The 15,467-nt window shown below is 41.6% G+C and overlaps 1 protein-coding gene across 4 annotated transcripts; it reads right to left on the bottom strand.

The window, feature by feature from the left end:
• Positions 1 to 1,106: 1,106 nt before the first annotated feature.
• sec24c (SEC24 homolog C, COPII coat complex component) lies at positions 1,107 to 14,281 on the bottom strand. Of its 4 annotated transcripts, none has more exons than XM_087130093.1 (18): positions 12,032 to 14,281; positions 11,566 to 11,719; positions 11,358 to 11,391; positions 10,813 to 11,312; positions 10,391 to 10,502; positions 10,090 to 10,217; positions 9,492 to 9,630; positions 8,875 to 9,115; positions 8,085 to 8,276; positions 7,698 to 7,791; positions 7,383 to 7,499; positions 6,716 to 6,886; positions 6,195 to 6,437; positions 5,006 to 5,144; positions 4,635 to 4,753; positions 4,225 to 4,404; positions 3,550 to 3,831; positions 1,107 to 3,215 (listed from the first exon to the last, which is right to left on the bottom strand). In XM_087130093.1, the coding sequence occupies exons 1-18, from the start codon at positions 12,499 to 12,501 to the stop codon at positions 3,075 to 3,077; spliced, it is 3,456 nt and encodes a 1,151-aa protein (XP_086986219.1). In that variant the 5' UTR covers positions 12,502 to 14,281; the 3' UTR covers positions 1,107 to 3,074. The 4 variants fall into 4 exon arrangements, with proteins under 4 accessions (XP_086986219.1, XP_086986218.1, XP_022110606.2 ...); XM_087130092.1 differs by having other exon boundaries at positions 10,813 to 11,253; positions 11,299 to 11,391; positions 12,032 to 14,280; XM_022254914.2 differs by having other exon boundaries at positions 10,813 to 11,391; positions 12,032 to 14,280.
• Positions 14,282 to 15,467: the final 1,186 nt, after the last annotated feature.

Below are 15,467 nucleotides of genomic sequence, written 5' to 3' on the forward strand. Positions count from 1 at the left end.
AATTTGAGGCTAAATACAGAACTGCCGACCGCGAAAGATCTCTAGCGCCCTCTCCTGACTATCGAAAGCTTACACTTTTGATATTCCCTGGTAATCCATGTATAAATGTGTAATGGGTACCAGGCAAAAGCAACAACTTTATGAATATTCATCAGAACAACTTGCTATTTTATTCTGGATATTTGGCGCCCTCTATAAAAGCAAATTTGACACTAAATACAGAGCTGCCGGCCGTGAAAGATGTCTAGCGCCCTCTCTTGACAATCGAAAGCTTTCTCCACACTTTCAATATTCCCTGGTAACTTATGTATAAATGCGTATAGGGTACCAGGCAAAATCAACAACCTTATGAATATTCATCATAATAATAACTTACTATTTCATTCTGGATATTTGGCGCCCTCTATAAAAGCAAATTTGACGCTTAATACAGAGCTGCCGACCGTGAAAGATGTCTAGCGCCCTCTCTTCACAATCGAAAGCTTGGCTTCAAATCCGTGTATAAATATACGGGGTACCAAGCTTAATCAACAACTTCAAGAATATTCATCATACCAACTGCTATTTAAATATTTAGAGCCCTCTACGTACCAGACAAAAAGCAAATGCCAAGCTGCACACCCTAAAAGATGTCTAGCTCCCTCTGTTTTGTTTACACAGCCCACAATTTCTTTCAAAAATGTTTCATTCCCTCTAGTTATTTGAATGCAAACATGCAGCCATAACCAAAGATAATATAGCACCGCATAGCAGCGCAAGACAGAATTCTGCAAAAAAGGAGTTAACACCATGAGCGCCATTTGAGTGTGCACGTTAATGCACAGCCATACCAAGTGTGCGTGCCTGTCAAGGCACCTGCGCCTGTGCATTAACATGCACTGTGCAGGTGTAGTCCAACCCAAATTTGGCGCCCATGCAATTACAACGCTTATTCACGGTGAAGTTCTCCATCTTGCAGTGCTATCTGATCTTTGGCCATGACTACGTAACTTCAATTAAAGTTTATTGCCCCATGTCTATTTCAAAAGCTTGATGTTTCTTACCACATTTATATACATGTAGTAAGTAATTTATTTTTGACTGATTCAGCAAAATACAACTCCCTGTTTCAAGAACAGTTTTTGCAATGTTATGTTTAATACAATCTTTGATTTATTTTTCTACATGGAACATTCGTTGAAAAGGCGAACAGGACTTTTATGTCCCTGGGTTGAAGATAAAGAAATCAAAGTATGAAAATTTGAAAAGTTTGACATAATGCCTGTAGGTACAGACACTCAAATTAGTTTGAATTACAGTGTGTATTTCTGTGAAAATACAGCGATTTTTCCCGTTACTCGGCATGTAATGGACATTCAACAAGCAAAGATTTGCAGATTTATCAATCCCTCACAGCGACATGGACCAATGAACATCACTTCCAATTTAGCTTGACGTCGCCCTTAAGTTAACTTTTTACCCCGCATTTGCAGAATCAATAAGAAAACATTCTTAGAAGAAAAAGAAAAAACAATTGTACAGGAGGGGCAACAAAAACAAGGCATTTTAAATGCACTTCGTTTAGATAATTCATCTTAATGCATTCAGTATACGTGTACATATACCTTAAAGTTTCACAATATCTGTGCAGTATGCATGCGGTCCGAAAGATTTTCAACTTTCATACTTGATAGCTTTTGAATAGTTTTTACCACAACCAAAAGCTGAAAAAAATATTCACTACACTGATAAGTTACATGGCTACAAGCGAGAGAGTATTAAATGCAATCCTAGTTTTGATACTCCCAGAAAAACCTATGGGGAAAAAATCAAAGAAAAACATGGCGAACAAATAAAAATGGACCCTTTGCAACATAAATGATAAACGTTTATAATTATAATATTAAGTAACACATCTTTGACCCTTTCATATTTACAAAATGTTTACGCTTTGAAATAGATGACACACAAATGCATTTGAAGTTTTTTTTCTGCAAGAAACCAAACACGGAACTAAGTTGACTTTTGTCTATTTTACCTAATTTTGAAATTCCACAATCCATTTAAGTCTGGTGTTAAGTCAACATTTCATCCTACACTGCTGATCATTAGAATTTGACAACATTTGACAAAGTGTAATTTCATTGTTAAAGTATAAAAGAAATGAATCTTATCTGGGTTTCACATATGGGTTTTGTTTACTTTCATCTCACAAGATATCTACTAAGCCCCTCCTTATAGTTGTTGCCACATGAAATTACTTTTACATACACTTTTATCAAAAATATGTTATCCTTAAAATCTCAGGAACACAAGCTCATGTAGAATGCTTTGTGTATACTTTCAACTTTCACAGGACTAATACATGAAACTTTGCAATAATCCCCAAAACTGGCACGGATAAAGTTGTCACTTCACCAAAAAAGTCACGAAGCCCAGGCATTGATCAGCATTTGTGTGTCTAAAATGCTAATTCTCTGAATGAATGCCTTATTCACATTTAAAAAATACTTTGCCACAACATCCTATAAGTTGTATGTAGTACTCATTTTGGGGGCTCCTGTAAAGTATTCAAACAGTGAAATATTTATTAATTGCCATGTCAACTAAAACAGTGGCTGTTAAACCAACAGCTCAACTGCCAGAACTATCCAGTTAGTTCACAAGTTTTGGATTTAACTCATAAAATAATAAAAAATTCCCCAGCAAGTAGCTTCCTCATTTCTAGTGGAATTTTAATTACTTTAATGGATGCTGTATTGCAATCCTGTTTTGTCAAGACATTTCCACTTGTCTTAACTTTCACTAAGAAGCACCTGTCATCATTGCATGCAATACCCTCATACTTCAGTTTCAAGTATCAATTTAACTCAAATCAGTGGCACAGGAAACAAAATGTGACAAGAAAAAAGTGAGGTTAAAAGTCATAGTACGCTACCATACATCAAGCCAGTACCTTCCCAAGTATCATCATCTCTGTGATCAAGATGATGAGACGTTACCATTAAGGTTTCCACTTACTTAACTCTTCTTCAACAACTTGAGGCAATTCTTCAGCCTGCTGAAACAATGGAATTGAAACTGAAGAGGGGTGATTAGTTGAGAAGATTCCTGATTTCTTTGTGCATGTGGATGAGGAAGTCAACGTACGAGGCAGATGCATTAGCACCTTTATCTTCAACAAGGAAGTGGCGGAACCAGGCCTCGAGGGTATCTCGCTGTCTGACGAATGTCAGCTGGGGAAATAATGATCAAGGTTGGTAAATTAAGGCAAAACACGGATAAGAGCGAGACAATGGAATCGACATTTTGTGTACATTTTGTGTTTACAGGTCTGTGTGCTCAACGATCACTGAGAGAGTACAAGAATTTTCCTGAGAGATGCTGACAAATTTTCAACTGAATTTGCACAAACATGTAACACTCTGCAACAGAGGATTGCCCTTGGATATGGGCAGACATGATAAAAGCTACGATAAATATGGGGGGAGTGTGCAATAGTGCATTGTAGCCCACAAAACAGCTTACCTTTCATTAAATCACTGGAACATTTGATTCATTCAGGCTTACCTTCATGTATCGTGGTCTCATCTTGCGGATTTTTTCCACAACATTACGGACTCCCTGGGATGTTGGGTTGTCCATATGAAGCAGCTTACTTGAGTCAATGTCAATCTGTGCTGGAGAGTGGACACCAAAGACGTCTTGCACCCAATCATTGCTGACATGTAAGCCAATCCACATGAACATGACGTTGCCATTCTCTAGGAGATATACACCGTTATCACGAAGACGCTCCACAGAACAACGGATGGCGGTCTGGATGCCAGACGAGTTAGGATTCAAGTCGTGCTGGATGAGAACGAAGCCAACAGAAAAACTGAATATTTTTCCTGAATAGAATTATGAGTTTGTGGCTGCTCTTTCTTCAAGAATTTAATCTTCTTACATATCAGCTACAATCAGTGTTGTAGTCGAGACCTTTTACAAGTTAAATCATGAGTAGGGGAATGAACAGTGACAACAGAATACCTGCCTTTGTCCAAGTTCATTTAGATACCTCGAGACAGACTTACGATGGACTTGTGCTGAACTTAACTACAGAACTTATACATGATGCTACACAACCCTCACAAATTACAAGAATTATAAAAAAAATCAAATCAAATATGTAAGTTTCTGGTTTATTTTCTTATTAGTAATGGTTTAGTGTAGGATTTATTGCAGAGGTTCTGTAAGACTTACCAGTGGGATGAGTCTTGGATAGAAGTAGACAGCAGTGGACCTGACATCCATGGAACGGACTGTGTCCATGAGCCAGCTACGATCATCCGTGGTGATGTCTGTGCAACCAGACAGAGCGTCACTCTTCAAGATGCAATTGATGTAGAGAGGCAGAAGCTTCATACATTCTGGGAGAATCAACTGAGACAAGAGACAAGATTGCAAATAAGATGAGGAAATGAGCACTGAATGACAAGATGGGAAACTCTAGATAAGTATCAAGGACATACTTATGAAGGAAAGTAATGTTTGCGATGAAGTGCATATTGCAATAACTACCAAGGTTTGCCAGCTTTTCATGTATGTCCAATAGAAATTCATTTGCAACTGACGGCAGCATTAGTCCATATTTCATATAACAGATAACTTACTTGACCCTGGGATGAAGGGCTGGCACAGTTACGGCGATAGCAAGCCAGTGTGGCTGCACAGCGATTGGTTAGACCCTCTCTTATAGCCTTAGGGTTGGAGGTTAAGACTGATTTCACAGCTACAAAGATAAATAATGAAAAGTACAACTTGCTTCAAATTCATGCACTTTGGAAAGTAAATGAATAGGAAAGACAGCAAAGCAGCGTATTTCAATACATTTTATCTTAACACACAACACTAAGCATTCATAGTTTCTTTGTATTACATTGTTACCCCTGACCAGAAGACTTTCCTGGACTTGGGAGTATTCTTTCAACACAGGACATTCTAAATGCAAGCCAATCAGCCTAATAACTTGACCTCCACTGACCTTGCTTGGCGAGGAAATTGATGATAGCATCCATCTCACAATTGCGGTACATGTCAGCCATCTGAAGGCAACAGTTGTAGGACTGGTTGATGATGCGCAATCGTCTCTGACCAGACACGCTGGTGTACAACAAAGCAACCTGTAAGCAGCAATGTAGAGAAGTGTGTCACAATGACTAATGGATTCATTCATGCACTGTTGAGGGAGCTATTTGGACAACTCATGAATATTTAGGATTCCCGCAGAAATCTGAGAGCCAAAGGCTATGGCTTTTCTAGAACTTTCCAGCACTAGAATATGAAAATTTCCATGACATAAACTGCTGTTTTGCAGAGCAAAATTGTTAGGTATTATGCAGGGGTGTGATTTGGGGGAAATGCAAAATCCACGAAACATTCTTTGAAGGGTTTTGCAAGTTGCGTCTGCCACAACTTCCCTACAATTCGTGGCACATCTATTTGATTATAGGAGGAGATTCAGGTACTACATGTAAGCCACCACAAGAGCTGTTCTTACTTTGAAGGTTACAATTATAACATTTACTGCAAAAAAACCCTTGTCCTCATTCACTTCAATTGCAATTATACATGTAAGCTATAATTGGTGATAATCAAAGTCTTTCCACATTCTTGCATACACGAAATATACCAATAGAAATGAACACATTTGAAAAACGCACACACCTCCATGGAAAGGAAACACTTCCTGAAACGGTGTTACCTGTCATGTTACATCACATGAAAAACCTCTATCGCCAATAAATGTAGCATTTGTTATTTACATCAAAAGCAGTCCGTCAAAATAACCCTCACATGCATGACTTGTTTCCTCTCTGACAACAGGATTCCAAGATACCCTATTTTTCCCAATTAATCATGACTTTTCCATATTTTTATTATCTTAACCCTAACCATTCTGCGTCCAACAAGCATGTGTATGATTTCAATGGTCCCTGGGGGTTTGGGTTAAATGGGAAGTCTGGTGTTCCAGGTATGGCTTCTTAGTTCTTATACTACATGCACTGCTTCTCAAAAGCTAACATGAGAAATGATACAAATTGCTCCACAGCAGGTTGATGACATTAACTCCTAATAGTGGCATGAACCTAGAGATATTAGAGTACTGCAATGTTAACTTGGATGATGATATTCAGTTCTTTGTAAAACACACAGAGACTAGTAGACGATACCTGTACAAAAGCCCCTCCATCTTCTGTCAATTTATCGTCATGTTTAATCTCCACAGTAACAGCCTTGTCACTATCAATGGCAGCAAGCTCTACGTCTGTGGTGTTGGCCATGTGAAAATTGCCAAAAAAGTCAGTCGGTCGGATACCAGTGCTGGTCCGGACACGGAGGACAGCATCAAAGCCGATGGGACGCTGGATGTTGTGGGTGAGATCTTGGATGAAACGTTCCCCATCGTTGGCAGCCTGAAGAAAATTCAACCACCAGGAAATTTGTGGTTAACAAAAACCCCAAGTAACTATTTCAATCCCACCAACTTTTCCGAGGGTTACAGGCTCAATTCTGTTAGTATCAATCATTTTGTTCAACTAGAAACTCATTCCAACCACCAACAAATTTGTAGTTAAAAGTAACCTCAACTAACTGTTCAATCCAGCCAACTATTCCTAGGTTTACAGGTTAAATCCTGTCACTATTAATTGTTTTGTTCAACCTAAAACTCAAATCCTACTGCTAAATTCACCTGGAAGTAGTTATACTTGTAGCACTGACCACCGGTCAGCGTAGTGACCTGACCAATTGAAGCTACATCCACATAGGAGCTGGGGAATAGAAAGAGATCCACGCTACAGCCGGCTGCTACACAGTCCTGACCGAGCTTAGTGTAGAAGTTGATCTGGGGTGACAGCAATGTCTGCACAAAACAGAATTCAGGGAGAAAGTTATTTCACCTGTAGAGAGTACCGAAGTGTGACGTCACTGTGAACCAGAGTGTGCAGTGCAAACGAATGGAGTACGCGCATGTGTTGGTTCACGCACTGGTTCTCGCACTAATGCCTTTTACCACTAATTGTGAGCATGACATATTCACTTTGGTACTCTATGTCCAAGCTACCACCATGACCCAACAGTGCAGGCCAAAGGCAGATTTTTCTTTTCATATCAATGTAGCTTCTAATCTATCTCTCTCAAAGCAAATCTTCAGTTTTTCAGACCTAGTTCTGAGAATTTGCAGAACCTTCTGTTCAACATGAAGCTAGGTAGCAGAACATTCTAATCACTTGTGTTCTGGAAGGTTAGAAGCACAACATTCGTTGACAAAAATGGTTCTTTACTACATTTCCAAAATGTGTAAGACTTCAAGAGTAGACAACCGAACTCTATTGAACTTCTAACTTTTATTCTCGTACCTTCTCTTTTTCCGTTCCCAGGAGTTTTCGATCATCCCTGTTCTTGAGTTTGCCTGGAGCATCTGCAATAGGCAGGGATGCGTGGAAGACAAACAGTTTGCCTGTACGATCAGAGGACTGTGAAGGACAGAACAGTTGACAATCATGCAATTAATGAACGTCTCTGTAGAATACGCATTCTAATGAGTCAGAATGATCCTCATGAGTTGAAGCCTATGGCATGGTGCAGAGTCTATGAGTCTTCTGCAGTGCACATGAAAACTTCCAATTGATGAATTGTGCACAAAGTAGCTGCCTGACTACTTTGAATCTCACCTTGATGGCTTCTAGTCCAGCTTGTACCACTGGCCCTAGCATTGTCTCGGTCTCCCTGGTCTCTGCAAACATCTGGGGAATCTGCTCCAACAAACTGAAGAAAGAAAAATCAAGAACAATCAGAATCTCATCCCTGCCTGGTAAATGAAAGACTAACAGGTGTGAATAAAAATCTGCCCTATAGGTCTGAGAAAGAACACAAGTCACAAGATTGTGTGATAATCTTTCCCTGTTACTGAGTTGAAACATTTATCAAAGAGTCAGGATATCACTTACACCTCACTTGGACACTAATATAGCCAGTGTCTGTAACTTCTTTGAAAAATCTCCCATTTCTTGAGGAAACCACAACAAAATATTGACTCTGCTTAGAATAATTTAATATACCTTTCAATGACAGCTTTTGATTCAGATAGATTGACCAGGAACCCATCCAACAGTGGAAGGAACACATCATGCACATCTGACACAACCAGCATCTGGGGCTGAGCGAGGGCGCTGTTCAGGTTGTAGAAGTGCAGGGAGGAGTCATAGGTGACAAAGCCGACACGGATGACCGATTCTTGCATGCCATGCTCACTGAACATTATAAGTAAGAAATTAATGTAAATGATCCATGATGATCAATACTGTTGATTCACAATCGTGCGCCTCAAAGGGTTTGCAACGTTCTGACAAATTACATGCACAAAATCTGTTAACCCTTCCAAACACACATTGGGTTGACAGATTTCGCACACTGTGATTGGCCAATGCATTGCAAACGCTTCGAGGGGTACTATCGTGAATCACCAGTATTTTCATGCATAGTTTACCATGAGTGGGGTAGCTAATCTTGAGCAACTACATCTATTGCTCTTGAGACGACACAAAGCATGTGAATCTGGTATGAATTGCAGGAATTATATCACAGATCAGTGCCAGACATAGGACCCACATAAAGGTTTTGCATGATAGCTATCTTGCAGGGCACTTCTTTTATTCCGCAGGGAAACTTCCTTCGTGCATGCCCCATGAAACAGATGCACTGGCCTGCAACATGGCAGCCATGCAAACCCTCCATAAGTGTTTAATTGTTGCCTCAGCCTTTCATTTCATCACCAACGCGGGAGTACTTATGCACAAAGCACATGGGCTTCATTTAAATTCTTTCAGAATGTTTTTAGAGATCAATTACCATGGTAATTTCTCCAGAAGAGATCGGAGTTCCCTACACAGTAGATGAACCATTCCAGTCTTGATGCTCTGGTAGGTGACATCAATCATAAAGATGAAGGCCGGTGGTTTAGGGAGGGTATTATTCTTACAGTAATCAGCCGTTGCTAGATACTCAAATGTCCCCCTGCACAGCTCTGCTCTCTCATAGGCATCCACTCGTCGACTGTTGTGGTCTAGAGGCTGGAAATACTCTGGAGGAACTGTCAAGATAACAGACTAGTCAGGTCACTTAACCAAAATTATAGCATTTAACAGACTTTCCACACAAGAGCATTTATCTACTTGGCTACTATGATTGCTTCTGACTTGGGCAGAAATTGACCCTGGGGTGACACCTTCCTACATCTCTGTTGGCTTTCAACTGATAATGCATTTGAAAATGACGGGCTCATTTCATGTATGAAAGTGCTCTGAAAGCTATGACAGTACGCAAGTTAGCTTGTGAACTTATTTTGCAACCAACAAAGACGTGAGCCTAGCTCTAGACACTAGATTCAGAGGCAGCCCCACAAGTATGACGACTATTTCAACTGGGAATGCTTTACAAAATTTAGAATTACAGATTGGCTGGCTTACCTTCAGTGATACAGGTGCAGAAGGCACAGGAAAAACGGCGACCACCGTCGACAAACTGCATGAAGGAGCACATGTAAGCTTTGCAGCGATTGCAACGCACCGGGCCGTTGGGACCATGGTCAACAATTGGGGGAGGAGCCTGGTAAAGATAACAAACAAGCAGTAAGAACAAACACAGGCATGTACCCTGTAACAATCTTCGTCAAGTTCCCTTAGAAACTGTGACTACATTGAACAAACTCAGCCTGACTGCAACACATCTTCAACCTGGAATCTTCCTGAATCCTCCAAAATGATAATGTACAGTGCTTTGATCCATGTTAAAGGTGTTTTAAAGATACCTATATTATTATTGTTATTATTATTATCATTACAAATCTTCCACTGAAATATACTAACAACACATTCTTTGAACTTAAACTTTCAAGTGACATCAAACCCCATGTTAAGTAGTACTGGCTAGGCTTTTTCTTCCTTCATGCTGCCAAAACTGACTTGATTTTGAAGGACCCAGGAGGGCCAGGTTGAGACCAAAAACATGATTTCTCCATTTCAATTTGGCAATACTTGGGCCCAAATTAGATAATTCTGTGAGTACCTCGTTATCGGGTAACTTTGCAAAGGGTGAGATGACAATTCCTACTGGCACTTGAGATTGCTTGATCATATCTTGGCTGCAAGGAATGTTGTACATTGTCGAACGCATAAATCGTGGGCTGCAATTTCCTGCGGAGAGACAATTGATAACAATGTCAAGATTTAAAGAGCAAGTTGTATAGCTCACAGAAAGTTGCGCATGAGACTTCCTTGCTAGGTGCTTATTCATGCACAGTGTGACGGAAGATACTGAAATAATTATCTCATGAATACATAAAATGTATGGATGTAAAATGACATACCTTGATCAACAACCTGAAAGTCTGTCGTGACTAGAGGGGGGACTTGACCTCTGACATTGGTAATGAATTGTTGATTGCCACGATTCCTCTTGTCATCCTCAATCACTTGGATCTGCAGGAAGATTGAACAAAGAAGGTCAACTCAAGAAATGATCAACATAAAGAGCTAGAGTATTGAAACTTATTGTGTTGACATCAAAATTACCATAATCCCTAGTAATCCTGAATCATCTAACAGATAAAGTTAAAGAAATTTCCAAGATAAAGATTTTTTCTTAAGTAATAATTCAGGAACAAGTAGAGGTCCTCATGTCTTTCTTGTTGAAATGTGCTTTATGAGTTACCATTCTCACACAAAGGCACACCTGCTGCTTCTTTTTTGCACAACGGTAACACAATTTTCTCAATGTCAAACAACTCACCACACTTGGCATCTGGTCTGGATCTAATCTTTTCTGAGGCGGTTGGGCCATTCCTGGCTGGCCCATTCCTGGTGGGCCCATTCCAGGTTGCGTCATTCCTGGCGGGCCCATTCCCGGTTGGACCCTTCCTGGTTGGCCCATTCCCGGTTGGCTCATTCCTGGTTGTTGCACTCCTGGCTGTCCCATACCACCATAGGGTGGAGCACCCCCAGTTCTCGGAGAGCCTGCGGCAGGAGACATTGGGGGTGTGGGACCACTACGTGGTCCTGGCTGTTGATATCCCATAGTAGGCCCACTGACAGAGTACGGAGGCCCAGATGGGGGTGGGGCACCACCTCCTGAGGTTTGAAACATTGAGGGTGGGGCTGAACTGGATGGCATACTTGAAGGGGGCATGCCTCTTTGCTGTGGGACATTCATTGATGCTTGAGGGGGACCTGACATACTAGAAGGGGGTCCAGACATGCTATGAGGAGGGGGTCCCGGCATACTAGAAGGGGGTCCAGACATGCTATGAGGAGGGGGTCCCGGCATACTTGAGGGAGGCTGGGAGCGAGAAATGCTTGTTGGTGGAGGAGCCTGACAAAAATGGGACAAGAAAACTAGTCAGTTTGGTATTGAGTAACCCTAAAACATAATGTAAACATTCCTGAAAATTTCAGTACAGAAATTGCTCAATTCGTAATAAAACTTTGCTTACAAAGACTGAACAAGCATTGATTGTAGGCCAAAGGAAAATGGGTTCCAACTTACCATTCCTCGCTGTGGGCCACTGAGGTTCATTCCTGCCATCTGATTAGTCAGTTGACCAGGTGCTGTGCCATACTGCTGCTGCTGTGGTTGGTAGTAGCCTGATTGGCTGGCTGGGGGCTGGGTAGGAGGCCCTGGCTGTGAAGTGGCCATTCTACTGGGAAAAAAAAACATGGTACTCTATACCTAGTCAGCAATGGCAATTACAATGTAGAACAACGTTGCACGCTCCTTGAACAACATATAATAACTTTATAACTTGATACATGCATACAACATTTGAAAGAATTCCATACAGGGACATCACTTGACACTCCGTCCACAGTGCCGATGATACATCTGAAATATTTTCTGTAAACTCTACAATATGCAAATCAATTATCAAGTACTGAGTGACCTTAATATGCACAAATTTGTGAGAATGAAATTTAGCACTAATAGTAATAGCAGACATCACAGGGGAACTAACCTGTTCTGTTGTCCACCATATCCAATCTGGCCTGGGCCTGTAGGTGGTCCACCAAGAAGGGGAGCCCCACTACTCACTGATGGAGGGCCACTGTAACCATTATTCTGTAAAGGCTGGCTATACACTGGCTGCTGATTGGACAAAGGGGGCTGACCTCCTTGGCTAGAAGGACCATTCATTGCTGGTGAACCTGGGCCATAGCCCTGCGGTGGATAGTTACTCCTTCCTTCTCCGTATGCCCCCATGGGCTGTTTGGTCCCCTGGGCTGGAGGTCCCATAGGTGGTGGGACTGAGGTAGGGGGTGGCTGTGAGTTCATCCCAGGCCCACCATGCCCACCATAGTAATTGTTTGCTGGTGGCGCACCATACACGCCTGGGCCTCTGCCCTGTTGTGGGGGCTGTCCGTAGTTCTGTTGAGGGTTATATCCACCCTGTTGCTGAGGTGTTCCTTGATTCATGAACTGTGACATTTTGTGAAAACTTTTTAGTCCGTAAGGCCTACTGACTGATGATGACGTGATCAGTGCAGATGTTTCAAACAGAAAAGAAGTCTAGACTTTATGCCAGAAAATGTCTCACTTCAACTGTAAAACTTCGAGCTTAATGGAGATGTAAATGATTCTATATGTAGACAACCTTAATACCTAACTGCTCTCAAAGATACAGCGTGTACGTTCATCTATTTGGTACCACTGGATGTGACGAAGGCACAAACACGTTGTCTAAGATGTCATCACCAACAGTCAACACACATCGCCATTCACATGTTGCAGTCAAAATGGCCGCCGCCTACCGTTCACAACATTGCTTTGTTTTCTCACACTTCTGAAAGTTTATAAAAGCTGATAATATAAAGTCTACGTTAAGACACCAAGAACGTCTTTCGGTTGAATTTATAAAAAGGTATTCGAATCTTTTCCTGGTGAAATGTTGAAAATATTGAGTGACTTACGCACTTTCTCAAATGCCACGTATGGTTCGCGTTCGGCAACTCCCGGATGTGCACATGCGCAGTTTAGCCACGTCGGCAAGTTGGCTTCGCTGGTTCGCGGCCGATTTCAGTCATGTCCGTGCGAGTTTGTAATTGATTAAGCAGCGAACGCACGCTTACCACTCAGCAAGTTGGGGAAAAAGGGCGACTTGCTGAAAGTTAAAATACACGTCAACATATTATTCCATATTCATACTAAACATGCCATTGCTATGCCACACATAAATTTTGCGGACATGGGTCCATTACTGGAGAATAGTTCCTCTCAGTCACTAGTTTAGATAAAACAAATTCGTGATAAAAAATTGGTCGCAACACACAAGATCACACAGAAAAGGTTTTTTTAACCAATTTTTAGTACAAAATTTCATAGCCCAAAACCTTCGCCTAGAAACTCCGTCGGTAGCTTTCAATCTCAAATCCTCCCCCTAAATGACTAATTAAAAACTCGTCTCATTGTTAACCTTACTGTTTTTTAGGCAGCGATGATTTTGTGCGAGAGTGCTCAATTAAGGGGAAAAGGATCGACTTCCTCCGTGACTGTGTTCTTCTTCATTGAACAGTAAAAATTCTTTTGTGGGAATAGGTGATATTAACTTATATCTATGACTCAAGGTAATTGTATGATGCAACTAGATTCCTAAACTACAGTTTGTTGCTATGAGCCCCATTTACCCAGTGCAACGGGAAACTGTCACGGTTTCTTGGGGTGCGCGCCGGCTCTCGTCGCGTCGTACGAGTTCGTGGTCAAGATGAAGGGCGCCACCAACAACCGACACCCAAGTTGGCAAATGCGGCTATCTGCAAATGTTAATTACGGCTAGGACTGCCTCTAATACCTGTGTGTTGCGAAGCCACTGGCTTGTGTCCACACTATCAGCAACTTCCTGAAACCTGCATTTAACAAAAATTATAGTTTGGGACGAAGCTTGTTCTAGCATTTTAGGAGATGGCGTTCTTGCGGAGATGAACTCGCGAGCCAAGGTAAAAGAACTGGAAGCGGTGCGTGGTGTATCGTAAAGCGAATGGGGAAGGGGTAGAGGACCGCACCCCACCAATTCGAAGATTATTCTCTCTTCGTTCAGAAGAGGACAAAAAAGCTTGGTATTACGCGAAACACATAACCAGCCAGCAAAAACATGGACCACTTGACGAGTGCTTCCTGATGAGTACACGTTTGTTCACATCACAAACGCAAGGACCACTGATTTTTATCTTCTTTATACAAGTTATATTGCAAACCGATTGATTCTTGACAAACCTGTACGTTAGGATTCGTTTCAGCAGATGTTTCATGGCACCCAGTCCGTGGGCGGGGGAGCCAAGTCGAGAAAAGGACATTGGCCTGGGTTTATTCATCACATAAAGTTTGAGACAACGAGGGCGAGGCCGGTCAGAATGAGGCAGTGTGCATTCATCTTTGCCAGCAACTTGACAGGGGTAAATTTCTGAGGTACTGATTTTTTTCAAGGGGGCCTGAAAGCAAATAAGTATGGCTTATAGTTTGCGTACATATCAAATGCTCAAAATTAATGGGGTCTTTCGAGGAGCACAGACTTCGGCTGAGGTGGGGGACGTGTGCGTGCCAAGTGCGCCCCCCCCCCCCAGCGTAACTGCTCCCTGTTGGAGGATTATGATATAGGTGAGGGAGTAGACACACCTGAAGGGGATATTGTGAAATAACAACGAGAAAAACGCGGCGCTCAAACCCTTCAATAATAAGACTTTCCACTCTTCCGAAATAGGAATACAAAATAAACAAATACCTTTCCCCCCAACTGCAGGCACTGTACATAAGGGCATGCTTTTTATATTCTATGGTTCTCATTTCTGACCGACCGTATTTTGGGCTCCCGATCACGGAAAAAGTTTTTTCCCCGCCAACCCTGCAAAAAAGACCTAAACCGTAATAAATAAAAATAAAAAAAAACCGAAGGGAAAAAATTGGCCAGCATGACCTTTGAAAACAAAAGCCCTGAAAACTTACGATTTCGCAAACCACCAACACCGAGGTCGGCGTTCGCGTGAACATTCGGTATACCGCACCTTTCCGACTGAGGTTCTTGCATAGCCCTAAACCAGCAACATGGATTTTTTTTTATAGATTTTTTTTTTCGACCAACCGACCTTATCTCAAGTGGTAAAAGAAATGAGAACCGTAGAATTTAATAAGGGCGCCCTTATCAACAAATTATAATTGGAAAGCTGGCCTTTAAGCAGTCTCATTGATTGGTTGTATCCCCCCGTTTTTGCGTAACAAAAGCCATGAGGCTACTGTGTAGATTTTGTGGGGGCAAGGACTCGAATGTTTAATAATTAAAACTGCATCACGATTGTTCTGATCACGTTACTGGATTCTCTTGGCGACGGCACTGTTGTTCGTATGTCCAAAAGGGTGCTGTTCTACATCACCCTTAGCCCAGAATACGAAAGATAAAGAGAAGA

Source organism: Acanthaster planci, linkage group LG19 (genome assembly GCF_054643075.1).
Source record: "Acanthaster planci isolate LZ-2023a linkage group LG19, COTS_SCS, whole genome shotgun sequence".
Classification (NCBI taxonomy): Eukaryota; Metazoa; Echinodermata; class Asteroidea; order Valvatida; family Acanthasteridae; genus Acanthaster; species Acanthaster planci.